Genomic DNA, 19,947 nt, shown 5'->3' with positions numbered 1-19,947 from the left:
GAGTAACATGCTGTGAAGAACCTAGGAACCCGCTGGAAGCTCAGGCCCCCATGAGGCCCAGTACACACATGGTCGGACGTCACACTGGTAGTTGACATGATTCATCTGCTTATATTTTTGTCCTACCACTATTATATTTGCATATCTGACCATTATAAATGTATAACCCTTGTCTATATAGTGTGTTTAGTGAGCCCTTAAGGCGATTAAATCTATTAATTAAACTTGGGCTACTCTTATCTCGATCCACATTTCCGTTTCTCGGTTTAATTTGCCATGCTATCGGGGCAGGTTTCTGGCCCGATATAATTACCGTTAACGGACAGGGCTTATATCGAACAGGAACTAACGGAAGTTCTACCGGGCTGATGAGGTTCTGTTTCACTGGGGATAGTGAAAGGAGCCTCTCAGTCTGTCAGGGGTGTGAGCGAGTCAGTGATTACTTGGGCCACATCCTCTCACTCCCAGTGCCTCCCTGGGCTCGTGTGGACAGGGGGCGTCCGTGTAAAAATGTAGCAACTTGACTCTACGTGTCCCCGAGGAGTGCGGAACGTCACACGTTGTTGAAAAAGTGCGGATCCATATAATGTGATCGGCCTGACGTAATAGTACCGTTAGGGAGGTGAAGTGCGGATTCATCAAACCCCAACCCCCTTAAAACATAAGCTAACTGTGGCTTATCACATTTCTGGGAGTTCAATTTCCATACCCACACACAGGCCTGATTACTGCCACACCTGTTCTCAATCAAGAAATCACTTAAATAGGACCAGCCTGACAAAATGAAGTAGACCAAAAGATCTTCAAAAGCTAGACATCATGCTGCGATCCAAAGAAATTCAGGAACAAATGACAAAGTAATTGAGATCTATCAGTCTGGAAAAGGTTAGAAAGCAATTTCTAAAGCTTTGGGACTCCAGCGAACCACAGTCAGAGCCATTATCCACAAATGGCAAAAACATGGAACAGTGGTGAACCTTCCCAGGAGTGGTCGGCCGAACAAAATTACCCCAAGAGTGCAGCGACGACTCATCCAAGAGGTCACAAAACACCTCACATCATCATCCAAAGAACTGCAGGCCTCACTTAGGGTCAGTGTTCACGACTCCATCATAAGAAAGAGACTGGGGAAAAAAGGGCATGAATGGTAGCGTTGCAAGACGAAAACCACTGCTGAGCAACAAGAACATAAAGGCTTGTCTCAATTTTGCCAGAAAACATCTTGATGATCGGCAAGGCTTTTGGGAGAATACTCTGTGGATTGACGAGACAAAAGTTGAACATTTTGGAAGGTGTATGTCCCATTACATCTAGCGTAGAAGTAACACAGCATTTCAGAAAAGGAACATCATGCCAACAGTAAAATATGGTGGTGGTAGTGTGATGGTCTGGGGCTGTCCTGTTGCTTCAGGACCTGGAAGACTTGCTGTGGTAAATGGAACCATGAATTCTGCTGTCTACCAAAAAATCCTGAAGGAGAACATCCGGCCATCTGTTCGTGACCTCAAGCTGAAGCGCTCTTGGGTTATGCAGCAGGATAATGATCCAAAACACTAGCAAGTCCACCTCTGAATGGCTTAAGAAAAACAAAATTAAGACTTTGGAGTGGCCTAGTCAAAGTCTTGACCTTAATCCGATTGAGATGCTGCGGCATGACCTTAAAGGCGGTTCATGCTCGGAAACCCTCCAATGTGGCTGAATTACAACAATTTTGCAAAGATGTGCGGCCAAAATTCCTCCAGAGCGTGGTAAAAGACTCATTGCCAGTTTTCACAAACTTGTTTGCAGTTGCTGCTGCTAAGGGCGGCCCAACCAGTTAAAAGGTTTAGGGGGCAATCACTTTTTCACATAGGGCCCTCTAGTGCCACGGGTTTACAGTGACAGAGAGCCAGAAGACCGCAGCGTCTGATTCCTCTCACTCCTGCACTCATTAGAAGCCGTTCACCTTCATATTAAAAGGTGCAGGCTTCTTTTACCACTGCAGGGGTTAATCTGCTGCTGAGAGCTTTTGGAAGCTTCACAGGGTGATGCTCTCAGCTGTTCACTGTTGGCCACTCCCCTCTCCTATATATTCTGGGCTCTATCAAGCAGTCATTGCCAGAGCTAGCTACATGCTGCATGGCTAGGAGTGTGGTGGAGAGGAGGTGTTTGGTGAATTTAGCAATGTCTGTTGCATGGTTTTGGTTGTGTGTTAATCCTCCCCTTCTCCTACTTTGTTTTTTCCCCATCCTCCACTCACTGGTGTTATCCTCTATTGTTTGTGTTCATATATTTGCATGATTGGTATTTTCCTTTATCCGTTTGTATTACCTTCTTAGTCTGGTTGGTGTGTTGCGATCCACTACTACTCCCCTCTTCCCTGGAGGGGGGAAGGGAATAGACTGAGGGCGGATTGAGGAGCTCAGACAAGGTACGTGGCCCCAGTGTCTGCACCTTCAGAAGTATTCCTGGGAACAGGGCCAGCTAGGGCTCCCCTAGCGTTTGGGACAGGGAAGGAGCCCCTGGCCCCGGGATAACCGACAACAGAGTCGTGACATCTAGGTTTGGATTTCCTTTTCCCTTAATAAAGACCTTCATTCAAAAACTGCATTTTGTGGTTACTTGTGTTCTCTTTGTCTAATATTTACATTTGTTTTATGATCTGAAACATTTAAGTGACAAACATGCAAAAGAATAAGAAATCAGGAAGGGGGCGAAGACTTTTTCACACCACTATACATACAGACAGATATGCAGACAGACATGTTTTCATTTCTCTCTGTTTACGTTTATCAGGTTTCCATTTGTGGACTACGTTGGACTCGGTGGACTAAGTAGGACCTGCGTTTTGTTTTTTTTGCTTTTAATAAATTGCTGAAAGAGGGACAGGGTTGGGGAGTGTTTATTTCAATAAAGTATTTTTGTGTGTGTTTTTACTTACTGAACTAGTAATGGGGTTGTCTGATAGACACCTCTTCATTACTAACACCAGGACTTGATGTCAGCTGTGTTTTGGGACAATTCAACCCCAAGTCCCATTACCCCGATTGCCACTGCACCATAGCCGAGGCTAAGCACCAGAATTGACTCATCCAATGTGATGATCCACTTCTGGAGGGGCTGTGGGCTTGTATTTTTAGGCTGCAAAGGGCCCAATAACCAAGGACCTTCTCTGCCTGATAATATCAGCTCTCGGCTGTCTGCTTTACCTTTGCTGGTTACAAAAAAAAAAAAAAATGGGGGGAACCCAACGTCATTTTTTTTCATTTGTTTAATCATAAAAAGCTGTCCAATAAGCTCCACAGGGTACAAGTTTATAATATGTCGAGGAGGTGGGCAATTATAAATCTATCTATATAGCATTCATTGCAGTCTAAAAACCCATCGAAAACGCTGCGTGCAAAGATTTCTGCATATAAATACTCAACGTGTGCACATACCCTTAGAGCACGATTTTACAGTGAATTTATGCCGTTTTGAAATCCTGCTAAGTTCCACACAACTTTTACAGACCATCGGACCCCCGATCCAGCATTTAACTATCCAGGTAATACATTTCTTCTGGGCAGGATACCCCTTTCTGGGATTTAAGCAGCAGATAACTCCCCTTTCCCCATTATGCATATAGCGAGTATGCATGTGTATGGGGCGGGGGCTGTCTGCTAAGCGAGTCTAAGCCGTACAGCCGTTTCTAGACTTTGTCGCAGTAAGAATTTTTTTTTTTATGTTGAGTGATCCAAACTTTTGTAAATGATTTGCAAGAGATTTGTAAATTACTCTATTGAGGGAAAAAAATAAAATAGCTTCACGTGTACTGACTGGGAAAATAATTATTTCCATAGCGTTTTTTTTTTTAATGGAAAATGGTTGCATGTGAACAGGGTTGCAGACTCATCATGGACGGCAGAGAATTTAGACGTGGGATCCCCAGATTTATGCATTTCAGGCCCTTATTAATCTGGGGGTGTAGGAAGATCATGGGGTGCAAGGAGTGCTTCATACGTGCATGATAAAATAGATAATTAGCGTGCACTCTGTCGGTAAGTTAGAGGTGCTGATGAAGGGGCGCGTGGTGCCCAGTACGTACAGAGAAACTATATCATCGCACACTCATAAGATTAGTTGCAGTGTTCATTTATTTTAGTATAGGCATAACATCAAACCAGTATCATGTAGTGGCGACAATAAATGGAACGTTCCGGCCATACCTGGGACCACAGCACCAAATGGAGACGCAGGAGCACTGTACCACACCATAAGCGAAGTCCCCTATAGGCCGATAAGCACAAGACATACAAACGAGTGTTACTCAGGATTTCCCATAATAATCCCTTCTGGCACATATCTGCATCTCAACCTATACAAGTAGCGCGACTTAATGAATAAGGCCTGGATTAGGCCGAAACGTCTACTACTACTGTCGCCATTTATTGTCGCCACTACATGATACTGGTTTGATGTTATGCCTATACTAAAATAAATGAACACTGCAACTAATCTTACGAGTGTGCGATGATATAGTTTCTCATACGTGCATGATGCCATCTTTGGCAGTAAAGGAAAACATTCGTTATTACATAAGAACCGGGATGAAATTCTTAGAGCTGCTGTCTTCCACATCCTCACCTTTGTAGCAGAGTTTGTCTGTTCCTCACCCAGTTTTAAGCCTCCTACACAGCGTCTCCTGTTAATGACTGTGTTTCAACCTACATATGGAAATGATCATCATCAGCTGTTTGGTAGAATTGGTTACTCACACCCGACTATGATCCTACAAAAACCCTGTGCAAATATACAGGAAAAAAAAAGATCAAGGCGACAGGCGGTCACAACAAATATTCATCTGATTTGGCTATGTTCACATGTTGCATTTTTTTTTCTGCAGCCCAAACCTAACCCTTTTTTCCCTTGGGGCGATTTTCCGTTTTTTCCTTCCCTTCTTCCATGAGCCATAACTTTATTTCTCCGTCCACCTAGACATATGACAGATTGTTTTTTGTGGGACGAGTTCAACTATTCAATGACATCATTCCTTTTATCATTTGATGCACTGGAAAGCAGGGAAAAAATCCAACTGCATTAAAATTGAAAAAAAAAGTGCAATTTCACAATGTTTTTTTTTATTTACCAAGATCACTATATGATAAAACTGACAATATGATTTCCCAGGTCGGTACGATTACGCAGATACCAAACATGTATAGTTTGTTTGTTTTTTTTCAGTGGAGAAAAAAAAAAAAAAGAAAAATCGAAAATTTTTGTCGCCGTTTTTTGAAGACCCGTAACTTTTTCATTTTTCGGGCAATGGAGCTGTGTGACGGCTTATTTTTTGCGGGGCGAAACAACGTTTTTATTGATACCATTTTGGGATGTTTTGATTGCTTGTTACTGTTTTTTTTTCTGAAACTGCTGCGACCCAAAAAAAACAAAACTTAGGTGCTCTTTAATTTTTTCCGCTTATGTCGTTTATCGATTGGGTTATTTATTTTTATATTTTGATATATCGGACTTTTCTAAACGATACCACATGTGTCTTTTTTATTATCTCTATTTCTAATGGGGGGAAAAGTGGGTGATTTGAACTTTTATTTTTTTTTATTTTCTGTTACTGTTAACCCCTTCACGACGAATGACGTATATTTACGTCATTGGCCATGTCCCTCTGCGTGTGAGCCCGCATCTTTCTCTGCACGTAATGGCTGATTTCATAGGGGATTGCGATTTTCATTATGCATAGCACAGGGGATCGGATGATCACAGCTTCTAGTCTACAAAGGGGACTATTAAATATGGTAAAAATAAAAAGTTTAAAAAAAAATAAATTTTCAAATCACCTCCCTCTAGCCCATTAGAAATAAAACAATTAAAAAAAAATTACACATATTTGGTATCGCTGCTTTCAGAAATGTCCGCTCTATCAAAACATAAAATAAATTAATACAATCGGTAAACGGCAAAAAAAAATAAAAAAAACAGAATTACCTTATTTTTATTTCTGCAGCTTTGCAATAAAATGTATTAAGAGACGATCAAAACATCGTATCTACCCAAAAATGTTATAAAAAAATAAGCCCTCACCCAGCCCCAGATCCCGAAAAATGGCGGCAAAAGCGACTTTTTTTTTTTTTACTAATTTCTGAATTTTTTTTCACCACTTATAAAAAAAAAACCCTATACATGTCTGGTATCTGTGTACTCGTACTCACCTTGGGAATCATATTGTCAGGTCAGTTTTACCACATAGTGAACATAGTAAATAAAAAAAATTATTGTGGAATTGCACTTTTTTTTGCAATTTCACCCCACTTGGATTTTCCCCCCTACGCTATGTGACAGAATGAATGGTGTCATTAAAAAGTACAACTCGTCCAGCAAAAAAAACAAGACCCCATATGGCGAAAAAAAAAAAAATGATGGGTCTTTGAAGAAGGGGAGGAGAAAATAAGGGGGTGAAGGCGTTAATAGGGGACTCTGATCGCTTGTGCTGTATACGGTCCGGCCACAGGCTGGGATTCAAAAGGGACTCCATAATGACAAGCACAGACCCCCCTGCTGTCATAGCAACCCACTGGTGCGGGTATAGGTAGCTCTATACACCCATTTTTGACTTGTGCCGTACATGTAAAACTGTAAAAAGCAGCTTGCAATTTGCATTAGCAAAAAAAAAAAAATGCTGCAAAAACGCCAGGTGTGAACAGAGCCTTTTGTGCATTGATAAAATAAATTAATGCAGCACTATCTGCAGCATATATCACATACACTGCAGTATAACGCTATGTATTGCCTTATACAGGGGCATATTGTGACACTTTCACACGTTGCAGGGGATTTTAGCATGTGACGTCTTAGGAATACGTCCAGCATCCGTCATTGAGTACTTAAGTTCTCACAGCGGTCACTCTCGGCCTCACCCCGTCCCCTCAGCTCTCACACAGTCACTCACTAGACGCCCGGGCTCTCTCTCAGGACATCACTGCGGGAAAGAAGACAATTCCGGAACTTTCCTGCACTGGTGACGTCACTTCCGGTTTCCTTTCCCCTGCGGAAACCTGTGCTTGCGTGTTTGGTGACGCTAGAGGACAGAGCATTATGAGCGGCGGCCATCTTGTTGTAGCCTATGCGGCCATAGGCAATCATAGCGGATTTAAACTGAGTTTTGTCTATCATTCGCAGACTTCAGAAAATACATGCTTTTCCCCTAGCAACCAATTTAGTGAACTATTGGTTGCTATGGGAAATACCTTAGCTACAAACAATCTCCCTTATCATATTAACCCCTTAATGATCAGCCATTTTTCATTTTTGCGCTTTTTTCCTCCCCTTTTTCCCCTAGCAATCAATTTAGCGAACTATTGGTTGCTATTGGAAATACCTTGGCTACAACCAACCTCCCTTATCACATTAACCCCTTAATGAAGCAGCCATTTTTAATTTTTGGGCTTGTTTTTTCCTCCCCTTCTTCCGAGTACCATTAAAAAAATGTTATTTGAGTGTGAAGTTGTAGCTTTGATTGATACCATTTATATAAAAGGTATATTGTACCAAAAAAAAAAAAAAATAAAGTCCAATTGCAATAAAATGGTGAAAAAAATCCCCCCCCCCCAAAAAAAAAATATAATTCTGCCTTTTTTTTCCCCTTACGGGAGGAGGCGATGTGATCCCAGTGGACCCCAAAGCGCTTAAAAACTGCTGTCCGACATTGAAGGCAGCAGTCAGAGGGTTAAACAGCAGAGATCGGAGTGGACTCTGATCACTGTTGTTAGGCCACGTTCACACGTTCAGGATTTGGTCGGTTTTTTTGATTAGTATTTGTAAGCCGCCAAAACCAGAAGTGGTTACGAGTTTATATTATACATTTCCTCTGATTGTTCCATTCCTGATTTTGGCCTACAAATACTGATCTAAAAATACTGAACGTGTGAACGTGGCCTAAGACTTCAATCAGAGCATTTCTTTGTAGATTTCTTGTTCACTTTAGAAACATTTTAATTTTTTTTAAATTACATGCATGTATTTGGGGCTAAAAATTATTTTTGCTATTGGGTTTTATTACAATGTTCGCACAGTTTGGCTTTTACAGGCTCTTTGTTACCCGACCCGTTCAACTTTGATGTGGTCTGTGGTCATAAATTAGCTGAGAGGAGCTCAGAAAAAGACAGAATTACAAACTCCTGTGAGAACAAGCTCACTGACGGATTCTCAGTTAGTTCATTCTGCAGCGAGGAACAGACAGTGCAACACAGAGGATGTAGAAAGCAAACAGTGTGATTTTTTTTTTTTTTTTTAAATAAAATCCAATTGCAAAAATTATTTTAGTTCATGCTTTATACAGCACTATTTTTTTTTTCCATGTAGATGCTGACGGACTCCCTTCCGGTAGAGGCTGACGGACCCCCTTTGGTAGAGGCTGACGGACCCCCTTCCGGTAGAGGCTGACGGACTCCCTTCCGGTAGAGGCTCACGGACTCCCTTCCGGTAGAGGCTCACGGACTCCCTTCCGGTAAAGGCTCACGGACTCCCTTCCGGTAGATGCTCACGGACTCCCTTCCGGTAGATGCTCACGGACTCCCTTCCGGTAGATGCTCACGGACTCCCTTCCGGTAGATGCTCACGGACTCCCTTCCGGTAGATGCTCATGGACTCCCTTCCGGTAGAGGCTGACGGACTCCCTTTGGTAGAGGCTGACGGACCCCCCGTCAGTGTCTTCCGTGCAACAGATCGGGCGCAGCATGTGCAGCTCCAGCTCACATGAATGGCGAATAGGAGCGATCAGAGTAACCATACAAGCACATCCATCTGTCTGCTTAAGTAACTCCCATAGACTACACAGGCACAGCGGTGTACATGGAACCACGACGAAACAGTAACCAAAATCTATAATATTTTATTAAAAATATTAAAACTAATCACTTAACATTTTGACAGCAGAAATAGAAACAATCATATTGTAGAAACTATAGAAAATATCCCCCCCCAACTGCAGAAAAAATGGCTGGTGGACAGAGACACCAAAAGCCCATTGTGAGAACGTAGCCTTAGGGTCAATATCATCATTTGCATTCGGGTTTTTTTTTTTCTAAGTCTCTTTTTTTGCCTTGTGATATTCGTTGCCGTCTTTTATGCTGACTTCTTAAAAAAATGGCAGCGCAAATGATGCATTTTGGGCAAAATCCAAAATTCTCTTTGTGTTTGCCTCTAAATTAGTTTGCGACTTTTTAGCACAAAAAGTCACAAGTTTGCAAAAAATTCAGGCATACAGAGTCAATTTTTACCCCCCCCCCCCCCAAAAAAAAATTCTGACTTTTTAAAAAGTTGCATTTGGGCCGAAAAAATCAGAAAACCCAAATCTGCAAGATCTGCTCCATTTAGTGCGGCAAATTTTTGGAAACGGCACATGTGGACTACCTTTCATCTTGTGGACTTTCTGTGTGTTCTTACCAACATGTTGGGTGTTATTGTTCAAGGCAGGTCTGAATTAAGGTGTGTTGGTGGGGGGGTGTCCCCTCCTCTAAATTATGCCGTTTTCTATTCTGGTGTTCACTGGTACTATTGGTAAGATTACGGTTTACCTATTTTTATTGTTTTTGGGGTGCAAGGATATTCTATTTGTCCGGCTGTTTGTTCTTCATAACTGTACCCCCAACTTCCAGCCATATTTGTATTTTTTGCAAAGCCAAATGTCTACTGCCTCACATTTTTGGTGAGTCTGTTTAGTTTTTGGAGCAGAAACTGAGAATGTCCAAGCTTTTGAGAAGTTTTGCATGTTTTGCATTTTTTGTTTTTTTAGGACGATTTAGAGCGTTGCACTTAGTTTCCTCTCCAAAGAAAAAAACTGCATGTGCACATACCCTAAAGAAGGATTTGGAGAATTTCAGTTCAGTTTCTGCTTCAAAAACTCCTCAAAAAACTCTGTGGGCATAAACTTTTAGGTTGGTTTTATAGACAGCATTTTTTTTTTTTTTTTTATTAAACGCCACTGCAGACTTTTGAGACAAAACCAGAAGTGGATTCAGAAGGAATGGGGAATATAGAGGTAGAACTTCTACTTCTCCTTCTGGCAAGATCCACTTTGAGCTTTGGATCAAAAACTGGCAAAAAAAAAAATGAATAAAAATAAGTGCAATATCAATTTTAGGGTACGTCTTTGTCAGGTGGACTCTGCTTAGAATTTCCTGAAAAATGTCAATAAGGATGAACAAATGCAAAGCAATGTCAACACGAATTACTGGACATAGGTTCAGTCTGCTGCTCTGGATGTGAATAGAGTATAAATCATGGTGCAATGATGATCTTGCGATCCATACGCTATGATATAGGTGGAGACATTTTGCTCAATGTCATGGTGGGTATAACACCAGTGACAGGTGTATGCCTCTTTCGGCGGTGCAGGACGTTTTCAGCATTTCGGCGCCTTTGTTGAGCAGCTTGTACTCCGCCTCATATGTGGATCTTTATGGGGTTCATAGTTGGCTCTTGGCCCCCATCTCCACTATGAATGGGGCCACATGTTTATACTTGGGGGGTACATTTACAAAGAGCCGTAGGACCCCGTCCAGCTGTATATTTCTGTGGAGGCGCTCGCCATCGCGGACCACCTCTTCTATCGTTCTGTCCGTGGAATAGATGGCTTGTGTCTGTCCGGTGACGTCGGGATCATCGGGGTAGAGCTCATCTCCTGCAAGATAAAGGGAGAAAGGTGATGAACAAACACAAAAATATGTTAACACGTGGCAGAACTTTTCATTATCCAGTGATTTATGGTTTTTATTCACATACCTGGCAGCGTGTGCACCATACCGTCCTTGGCGTGCACCATAACGGGCATCCACCTCTCACAGCCTTCCAGGGAACGACGCAGAGCGAATCGCTGCAGCTCCTCAAGGTGCAGAAAGTTACACAATCGGCTCAAGTCGTACAACTGAGGAGGAGGGATCCAGGTCTTCTTCAGATATTCCTCTATGACTTCCTGAGGTGTCCACCACTGAAACAGATCACAAGGCAAGGTGTTAAATAGATGAGGATGACCACACGAGCTGCAGACCTCCAGCAATTCTATAATCCTGGGGTAACACTAAAATACACTGCTCAAAAAAATAAAGGGAACACTCAAATAACACATCCTAGATATGAATGAATGAAATATTCTCATTGCATAGTTTATTCTGTATAAAGTTGAATGTGCTGACAACAAAATCACACAAAAATCATCAATGGAAATCACATTTATTAACCAATGGAGGCCTGGATTTGGAGTCACCCCCAAAATTAAAGTGGAAAAACACACTACAGGCTGATCCAATGTTGATGAAATGTCCTTAAAACAAGTAAAAATGAGGCTGAGTATTGTGTGTGGCCTCCACGTGCCTGTATGACCTCCCTACAACGCCTGGGCATGCTCCTGATGAGGCTGAGTATTGTGTGTGGCCTCCACGTGCCTGTATGACCTCCCTACAACGCCTGGGCATGCTCCTGATGAGGCTGAGTATTGTGTGTGGCCTCCACGTGCCTGTATGACCTCCCTACAACGCCTGGGCATGCTCCTGATGAGGCTGAGTATTGTGTGTGGCCTCCACGTGCCTGTATGACCTCCCTACAACGCCTGGGCATGCTCCTGCTGAGGCTGAGTATTGTGTGTGGCCTCCATGTGCCTGTATGACCTCCCTACAACGCCTGGGCATGCTCCTGATGAGGCTGAGTATTGTGTGTGGCCTCCACGTGCCTGTATGACCTCCCTACAACGCCTGGGCATGCTCCTGCTGAGGCTCAGTATTGTGTGTGGCCTCCACGTGCCTGTACGACCTCCCTATAACGCCTGGGCATGCTCCTGATGAGGCTGAATATTGTGTGTGGCCTCCACGTGCCTGAATGACCTCCCTACAACGCCTGGGCATGCTCCTGATGAGGTTGCGGATGGTCTCCTGTGGGATCTCCTCCCAGACCTGGACTAAAGCATCCGCCAACTCCTGCAAGTCCTGCACAGTCAACACAGAGATTTCTACATACTGATTATCTATGTGATATAGTCCAAACTCTAACTCCTATCAGACTGTAAATATTCTGCTGGTGCAGTCACTGTGTACATACATTACATTACTGATCCTGAGTTACATCCTGTATTATACCCCAGAGCTGCCCTCACTATTCTACTGGTGCAGTCATTGTGTACATACATTACATTACTGATCCTGTACTGATCCTGAGTTACATCCTGTATTATACTCCAGAGCTGCACTCACTATTCTGCTGGTGCAGTCACTGTGTACATACATTACATTACTGATCCTGAGTTACATCCTGTATTATACTCCAGAGCTGCACTCACTATTCTGCTGGTGCAGTCACTGTGTACATACATTACATTACTGATCCTGTACTGATCCTGAGTTACATCCAGTAGTATTATACTCCAGAGCTGCACTCACTATACTGCTGGTGCAGTCACTGTGTACATACATTACTGATCCTGAGTTACATCCTGTATTATACTCCAGAGCTGCACTCACTATACTGCTGGTGCAGTCACTGTGTACATACATTACATTACTGATCCTGAGTTACCGTACATCCTGTATTATACCCCAGAGCAGCACTCACCATTCTGCTGGTGTAGAGTGACTGCACCAGCAGAATAGTGAGTGCAGCTCTGGAGTATAAATTAGCTATGCATGCACTATCATGTGAGGCAGGAGAGCCCTTGGCCGCTGTGCGCACTCACTTTGAACGTCGTCACTTCTTTCTGGTCATCCTGGGTGACGGGTTTCCTCGGTAAGCAGCAGATATAGAAGGCGGTGTCGTAGCGCCTGGCCCTTGGGCTTTTGGAGAACACGGGGGTCAGCCAGTTGCCCCATTCATGCAGGGCCCAGATGTTGGGGACACACCGCAGCTCGCGGCACATTTCAATGAAGCGCAGGGGATCACTCTGCACCTTCTCCCGCCACTTGGCTACGGCTTCTCCCTGCTGCTCATAGGCGGCCATGAACTTCTGGTTGTCCTCAATCTCGGAATTCTCAGGAACCACCAGCAAAATGCCGGATTCTTCAAAGGTCTCCCGAATGGCGCAGATCCGGAAGGCCACCTCGCCGGGGATCAGGGAGCCAAACTCGGTCCTGTCAGTGACAAACATGGGCGACCGAGTGTTGGGAGGCTGCTTCACCACGCCGAGCCCGAAGTTCGGCTTATGTAAGTGTCTCTCAAAAACATTCACCCAATCATTGGAGAAGTCGGAGGGCTCCACGAGCCCACCAGGGAACACGAAGGCGCTGGGCATGAAGCCACTTCTCTCGCTGCGCTGCAGTAATAGGACTTCGTAATCGAAGGCGGTTTTCTTCTGGGGACCATGAGTTGTGATTTTCGGGATGGCGCTGAGATGTTGGGATCCGGCAGTTAATATGAGGGTGGCGGCCTCCCTCCAGTGCTTCAACGTGGTGTTCATTTTGGGGTGCGGAATCTGTAAAAAAAAAAAATAAAAATCTTGTACCAGAGGTAGACACTGAATATATTAAAGGGAGTTTCCATTACCATTTCTCTCCCCCGGCTGCAGTTAAAAAAAACCAAACATTGCTGTACTCACCCTCCCCTGGTCCACTGATGAGTCTCCGCCTTTGCTCCTGGTGTCTCTTATTGTTGACAGGGTTGTAGCCAATCAGTTGCATCAACTTTAAAGCCGCTGTACTCACTGACTGGCTGCACCGCTGTCGACAATAAGAGACACCAGAAGTAGAGGCCGAGACTCATCGCTGGACCCGGGGAGGTTTTTTTTTTCTTTTAAACTGCAGCTGGGGGATAGGGAAAACGAAAGTAGGCATTAGACCTACTGGTAATAGGGTTTCCAGGAGTCCCTCATGACAGCACCATCAGGAGAATACCAGAGTATACATTTAGGGGGGGGGGGGGGGGGAACCACTGCCTGGAGGACCTTCCTTCCGAAGGCCATCTTTTGGCCCTGATAGAATGTCCAATTTATAATGTTTACAGAAGGTGTTCAGATTCGTCCAGGTTGCCGCTCTGAAGATCTGGTCCACAGATGCCCCTGTTCTTTCTGCCCATGATGCAGACATAGCTCTGGTAGAATGGGCTCTAATATTTTCTGGAGGGGTCTTCCCCTCGGCTAAATAGGCTAGACTAATTACTGATCTGACCCATCTTGCTAATGTAGATGTTTTTGCTTTTTTTCCCCCCAAACTGTATAAATAGGTTGGAATCTATACGCCAGTCCTTCGTGACCTCTAGGTATTGTAGAACTACTCTTCTGAGATCAAGTGAGTGGAAAGTTAGTTCCTGATCATTCTTATAGTCCTGACAAAAAGAGAGTAGGACCACCTCCCGATTCATATGGAAAGGGGTAACTACTTTTGGCAAAAAAGCTGGGTCTAACCGGAGGATAATACAATCATCTAGGCATTTCAAGTATGGGTCTCTGATTGAGAATGCTTGAATCTCCCCTGTCCTCCTCGCTGTGGTTATTGCGACTAGGAACACTGTCTTAAGCTAGAGGAATTTTATGTTTGATTCTATGAGAGGCTCGAAGGGTTTGTTGCATAGGCTCTTTAGGACCATATTCAAGTCCCATGGTGGGATATGGGTTTTAATTGTTGGTCTTAACCTAGTTGTAGCCTTAACAAATCTTTCTACCCATGGATGGTGAGCTTGTGGGTAATCCATGAAAGCACTCAATGCAGCGATTTGTACTTTTAATGTGCTGGGCCTTAGACCTTTTTCAAACCCTGTCTGCAAGAATTCTAATATTTTGGGGAAGTCTGGAACGGAACTCTCAGATGCTGGTTGGTACTGTAAACAGAATCTCTTCCAGATTTTTGTATAGATGGCCAATGTTACCGGTTTTCTACTACTTTGCATGGTTGAGATTACTGCGTCTGATAGGCCTCTAGATCTCAGGATCTGCCTTTCAGGGTCCATGCCGAAAGCTGGAGAAATTTCACATCGGGATGGAATATCGGGACCTGAAACAGCCAAGTCTTGCCTCTCCGGAAGGATTATTGGATCCTCCAGGGACATTTTCTTCAGTAAGGGGAACCAACTTCTCTTGGGCCAGAAAGGTAGGATTATTATCACCCTGGCTCGGTCTTCCTGAATCTTCTTTAGCACCCACGGTATCAAGGGTATAGGAGGGAATGCATATGCTAGATCCATGTTCCATTTCTGAGATAGCGCATCTATCCCTTCTGGTCTGTCTTCCGGATGAGGGAGAAGAATTTTCCTGCTTTTGTGTTTTTCCGAGTAGCGAAAAGATCCCATTGTGGAATGCCCCATCGATGTGTTACCTGACGAAACACCTCCCAGTTCAATTCCCATTCTGACTGTAGAACAGTTTCTCGACTGAGGACGTCTGCTACTGTATTTTGAGAGCCCTTTAGATGTACTGCAGATATTGAAAGGACCGAACTTTCTGCTCACTGGAAGATTTTGCCCGCCAAGGATTGTAGAAGGTGGTGACGAGGACCTCCCTGATGTTTGAGGAAGGCTACTGATGTCATGTTGTCTGTTAATACTCTGACATGTTGACCTTTTAGATGTTTTTGACCCTTTTTCAACGCCTCCTAGACGGCCTGAAGCTCTCTTAGATTTGATGATCTGGGACGATCCTGCGTTCGCCAGGTACCTTGTAAATATTGACCGTTTACGTGAGCCCCCCAGCCTCTGCTGCTCGCATCGGTAGTGAGAGTCACGAATAGGGTCAACCTCCACATGACTCCTTCCTGTAGGTTGGCTTTGGAGGTCCACCAAGTCAATGATCTCTTGGTTACTGTAACGGGTCTGGGAGGCGGAACCTCTGAGCAACTTATACAAGGGGGCGGTCCTTGTAAGGAAGCGGGTGGCGACCAGGGAAGACAGGCAGGTAGTCACAGCAGGTGACCGGGACAGTCTCTGGGTAAACGGGCAGGAGGTCACGGCAAGTGACCGGGACAGTCTCTGGGTGAACGGGCAGGAGGTCACGGCAAGTGACCGGGACAGTCTCTGGGTAAAGGGTAGGTACGACCTGTGACGGCTGAGCCTCCAGGTAGGCTAGCAGGCAGATGGCAGATGTGTGCTCCCAGGTGAGCAGGCGAGAGTCTCTGGATAAGCAGGTGGTCACAGCATGTGACGGCGGAGCCTCCAGGTAGGCTAACAGGCAGGTAGCAGATGAGCGCTCCCAGGTGAGCGGGCAAGAGTCTCTGGGCTGGCAGGTGGTCACAGCACGTGACGGCGGAGCCTCCAGGTAGGCTAGCAGACAGGTAGCAGGTGAGCGCTCCCAGGTGAGCGGGCAAGTTGGTCCATAGACAGACTGACAGATGTCGGAAGGCAGACCGTCGGACCTCAGGCTAGCAAGCAGGTAAGCGGATAACAGGCAGGAATCAGACAGCAAACTGGCAGGAAACTGGCAGGTAACTGGAAACGGGACCTGAGGGCTGAAGCAGAGTAGTGAACAGTGCAACAACATTGCTCGGGCACCTCCATTTTGGAGGAGGTGCCTTATATATGGTGAAGTCCTCCGGCCATTGGCCGGGGACTCCTTAGGATCGCGCGCGCGGCCCCTTTAAGAGGGGGGGAGCGCGCGCGCCCTAAGCACCGTGGCCGGGAAGGAGCGCGCGCTGCCAGCAGAGCGGGAGGAGGACGCCGGGCTCGGAGGGGAGAGGTGAGGGGAACAGCGTCCCTGTCTAGCAGAGGGCAGGGACGCCGACGCTACAGTACCCCCCCTTTAGGCCCCCCCTTTTTTAGGCCAGACAGAAATTTAGCAAGGATGAGAGGGGCATGGATGTTCTCCCGGGGCTCCCACGTTCTCTCCTCAGGACCAAACCCCTTCCAATCTACTAGAAAAAAGGTCTTTCCTCTTACCCTTTTTGTGGCCAGTATGTTCTCTACCTCAAACTCGTTTTCAGCGGAAACCGGAGCAGGAGGCGTACCTGTAGACTTGGAAAAAGAGTTAAGTACCACGGGTTTGAGGAGAGATACATGGAAGGAGTTAGGGATCCGCAAGTTGGCCGGGAGTTTCAATTTATAGGCCACCGAGTTGATCTGACTGATGACCTCCAGAGGACCGATGAACCGAGGCCCTAACTTATAGGAAGGAATCTTGAGCCGGACATACTTGGACGAGAGCCAGACCTTATCCCCTGGACGGAATTGAGGAGGATCCAGACGTTTTTTGTCAGCATGTCTTTTCATACGCTCGGACGACTGAAGGAGTGCGGACCAGGTACTCTCCCACATGGAGGAAAATTTGTTAACAAGAGATTCCGCAGCCGGATTATCCACCGAGGTGGAGACGGGAAATGGGATCCGAGGATGCTGACCGAAGACTACAAAAAACGGGGATTTGGAGGAAGATTCGCTCTCGTGATTGTTGTAAGAGAATTCGGCCCATGGCAGGAGATCCACCCAGTCAGAATGGTGCAGACGGGAGGCCTGGCAGGGGAATAAAGTGAGCCATCTTGGAAAAGCAGTCAGCGACCACCCAAATGACCGTACAACCGGCAGAGACGGGGAGATCAGTTATGAAGTCCATAGCAATATGCTGCCAGGGGGCAGCAGGCACAGGAAGAGGAAGGAGGCGACCGGCTGGCAGGTGTCTCGGGACTTTGTTGCGGGCGCAGGACACACAGGCAGAAACAAAGTCTATTACGTCCTTGTGCAGGGTAGGCCACCAGTAGTGCCGGGTAATAAGCTGGAGGGTCTTTTTCTGACCGGCGTGGCCAGCTAGTTTAGACGAATGGCCCCAGTGTAGGATCTTCTCCCGATCAGGTACTGAAACGAACGTCTTACCGGGAGGGAGACGATTTAGACTCACGGGAGCCACCTGCATTACTCTGGCGGGATCGATGATATGTTTAGGTTCTTCCTCGAGATCGGACACCAGAAAGGATCGGGACAAGGCGTCTGCTTTGATGTTTTTTGTCAGCCGGGCGAAAATGAAGAACAAAATCAAAGCGAGCAAAAAACAAGGACCACCGGGCTTGGCGCGGGTTAAGTCTCTGGGCATGCTGGAGGTAAGCCAAGTTCTTGTGGTCAGTGTAAATTATTACCGGGTGAAGAGCCCCCTCGAGCAGGTAACGCCACTCCTCCAATGCCAGTTTGATGGCCAATAACTCTCGGTCTCCTATGGAATAGTTGCGCTCAGAAGAGGAGAAGAGTTTGGAGAAGAAGCCACAAGTTACCATTCTCCCGGAAGACGATTTTTGGGTAAGTACCGCTCCGGCTCCAGAGGAGGAGGTGTCAACTTCCAGGAAGAACTGCTTGTTGCCGTCCGGGCGATGCAGCACTGGGGCGGAAGAGAAGGCCTGTTTTAAGGAAAGAAAGGCCTCCTCTGCTTCGGGCGGCCACTCTCTGGGATTAGTGCCCTTACGGGTGAGCGCGGAAATTGGGGCAGTCCGGGAAGAGAAGTGCGGTATGAAGAGGCGGTAGTAGTTGGCGAAGCCCAGGAACCGCTGAATAGCCTTCAACCCCTCCGGTCGAGGCCATTTCTCGATGGCAGACAGTTTCTCTGGATCCATTCGGAGGCCGGTCTGAGAAATAATGTAGCCCAAAAACGGAAGCGAGGTCTGCTCAAAGAGGCACTTCTCATATTTAGCGAAGAGGTGATTCTGCCTGAGCCTGAGCAGAACCTGACGAACATCCCTCCGGTGAGTCTGGAGATCCGGAGAGAAGACCAAGATGTCGTCCAGGTACACCACTACGCAGGAGTAGAGAAGGTCCCGGAAGATGTCATTGACCAACTCTTGAAAGACGGCAGGAGCATTACAGAGACCAAAGGGCATTACCAGATATTCATAGTGGCCGTCCCGGGTGTTGAATGCAGTCTTCCATTCATCCCCCTGACGGATAAGGACCAGGTTGTACGCCCCACGGAGGTCCAGTTTGGTGAAGATTCTAGCCCCCCTCAGACAATCAAATAACTCCGGAATGAGCGGAAGGGGGTACTTATTCTTCACCGTGATCTGGTTAAGGCCTCTATAGTCTATACAGGGACGGAGAGAGCCGTCCTTCTTTTTAACGAAAAAGAAGCCTGCTCCCGCCGGGGAGGTAGATTTCCGGATGAATCCCTGGGCCAGATTCTCCTCAATATATTCGGACATCGACCGGGTCTCAACAGCGGACAATGGGTAAATACGCCCACGGGGAGGCGTAGTACCGGGTAACAGGTCGATAGGACAGTCGTATGGTCTATGAGGGGGTAATGTCTCTGCCTCCTTTTTATTAAAGACATCAGCAAATGACCAATAAGGAATCGGAAGTCCAGGTAGATTAGTTGGGGTACGAGAAGGACGGACGGGATGAACGGGAACCAAACAAGTCTTATGGCAGTCCTGTCCCCAACGAAGGACTTCTCCGGTCTTCCAGTCAAGCACGGGTGCATGTTTCTGGAGCCAAGGTAGGCCTAGTAAGAGGGCGTGAGAGAGTCCAGGCAGAACATGAAAAGAGATGCTCTCAGAATGCAGCATTCCCACCTGCAGAGTAATGGATTCGGTGATGAGTTGGATGGGACGTGGTAAGAGGCCCCCATCCACGGCAGCGACAGATAGGGGTACAGCCAGAGGTTTGGTGGGAATGCGGTGTTTTTCTACCAGGGACTGTGAAATAAGATTCCCGGCTGCTCCAGAGTCAAGTTGGGCTAGTTCGAAAAAACGGTTCTCCCCGCAGATAATTGAGACTGACAGCAGCAGAGATGGAGAGGATTTATTCTTGTCTAGGTCGACCTCTCTGAGCGAACCTAGACACAGGCGTTTCCCGACCTCTCCGGGCAGGTACGGATCCGGTGCTCCTTGCTGCCACAGTAGAAGCAGCTCCCCTCGGCACGGCGTAAGTCCTGACGGGTTTTGACCATCTTGGTCTGGTCGACCTGCATAGGCTCAGGAGAGTGTACCTGGGGAGAAACGGAGGGAGTGACGGGTTTCTGGAAGGTAGGAGCTAGACGTGGAAACCTCCTCTCACGGGTGACCTCTTTGGCACGCTCCTGGAACCGTAGGTCAATCC

At 46.2% G+C, this 19,947-nt stretch overlaps 2 protein-coding genes across 4 annotated transcripts in view; both read right to left on the bottom strand.

The window, feature by feature from the left end:
* TDRD12 (tudor domain containing 12) overlaps positions 1–7,005 on the bottom strand; it is a 64,977-nt gene extending 57,972 nt beyond the window's left edge. The window contains exons 1-2 of the mRNA XM_073659626.1: positions 6,923–7,005; positions 4,606–4,685 (exon numbers count right to left, since the gene is read on the bottom strand). The gene's annotated coding sequence lies outside the window, so the exon portion shown is untranslated. The remainder of the gene's footprint in view (positions 1–4,605; positions 4,686–6,922) is intronic.
* Positions 7,006–9,686: 2,681 nt separating this feature from the next.
* The window catches only part of NUDT19 (nudix hydrolase 19), a 30,024-nt gene continuing 19,763 nt past the window's right edge, over positions 9,687–19,947 (bottom strand). For all 3 annotated transcript variants that reach the window (XM_073659749.1, XM_073659748.1, XM_073659750.1), the window contains exons 2-4: positions 12,695–13,426; positions 10,756–10,960; positions 9,687–10,654 (exon numbers count right to left, since the gene is read on the bottom strand). In XM_073659749.1, the coding sequence (XP_073515850.1) occupies positions 10,440–10,654; positions 10,756–10,960; positions 12,695–13,411 (1,137 nt within the window). In that variant the 5' untranslated portion in view covers positions 13,412–13,426 and the 3' untranslated portion in view covers positions 9,687–10,439. The remainder of the gene's footprint in view (positions 10,655–10,755; positions 10,961–12,694; positions 13,427–19,947) is intronic.

The sequence above is a fragment of the Phyllobates terribilis genome, unplaced genomic scaffold, assembly GCF_046119375.1.
Source record: "Phyllobates terribilis strain yellow unplaced genomic scaffold, ASM4611937v1 Scaffold_14__1_contigs__length_39327217, whole genome shotgun sequence".
Taxonomy (NCBI): Eukaryota; Metazoa; Chordata; class Amphibia; order Anura; family Dendrobatidae; genus Phyllobates; species Phyllobates terribilis.
Note: the sequence above shows the minus strand (reverse complement) of the source record. Positions and strands in the feature narration are given on the sequence as shown.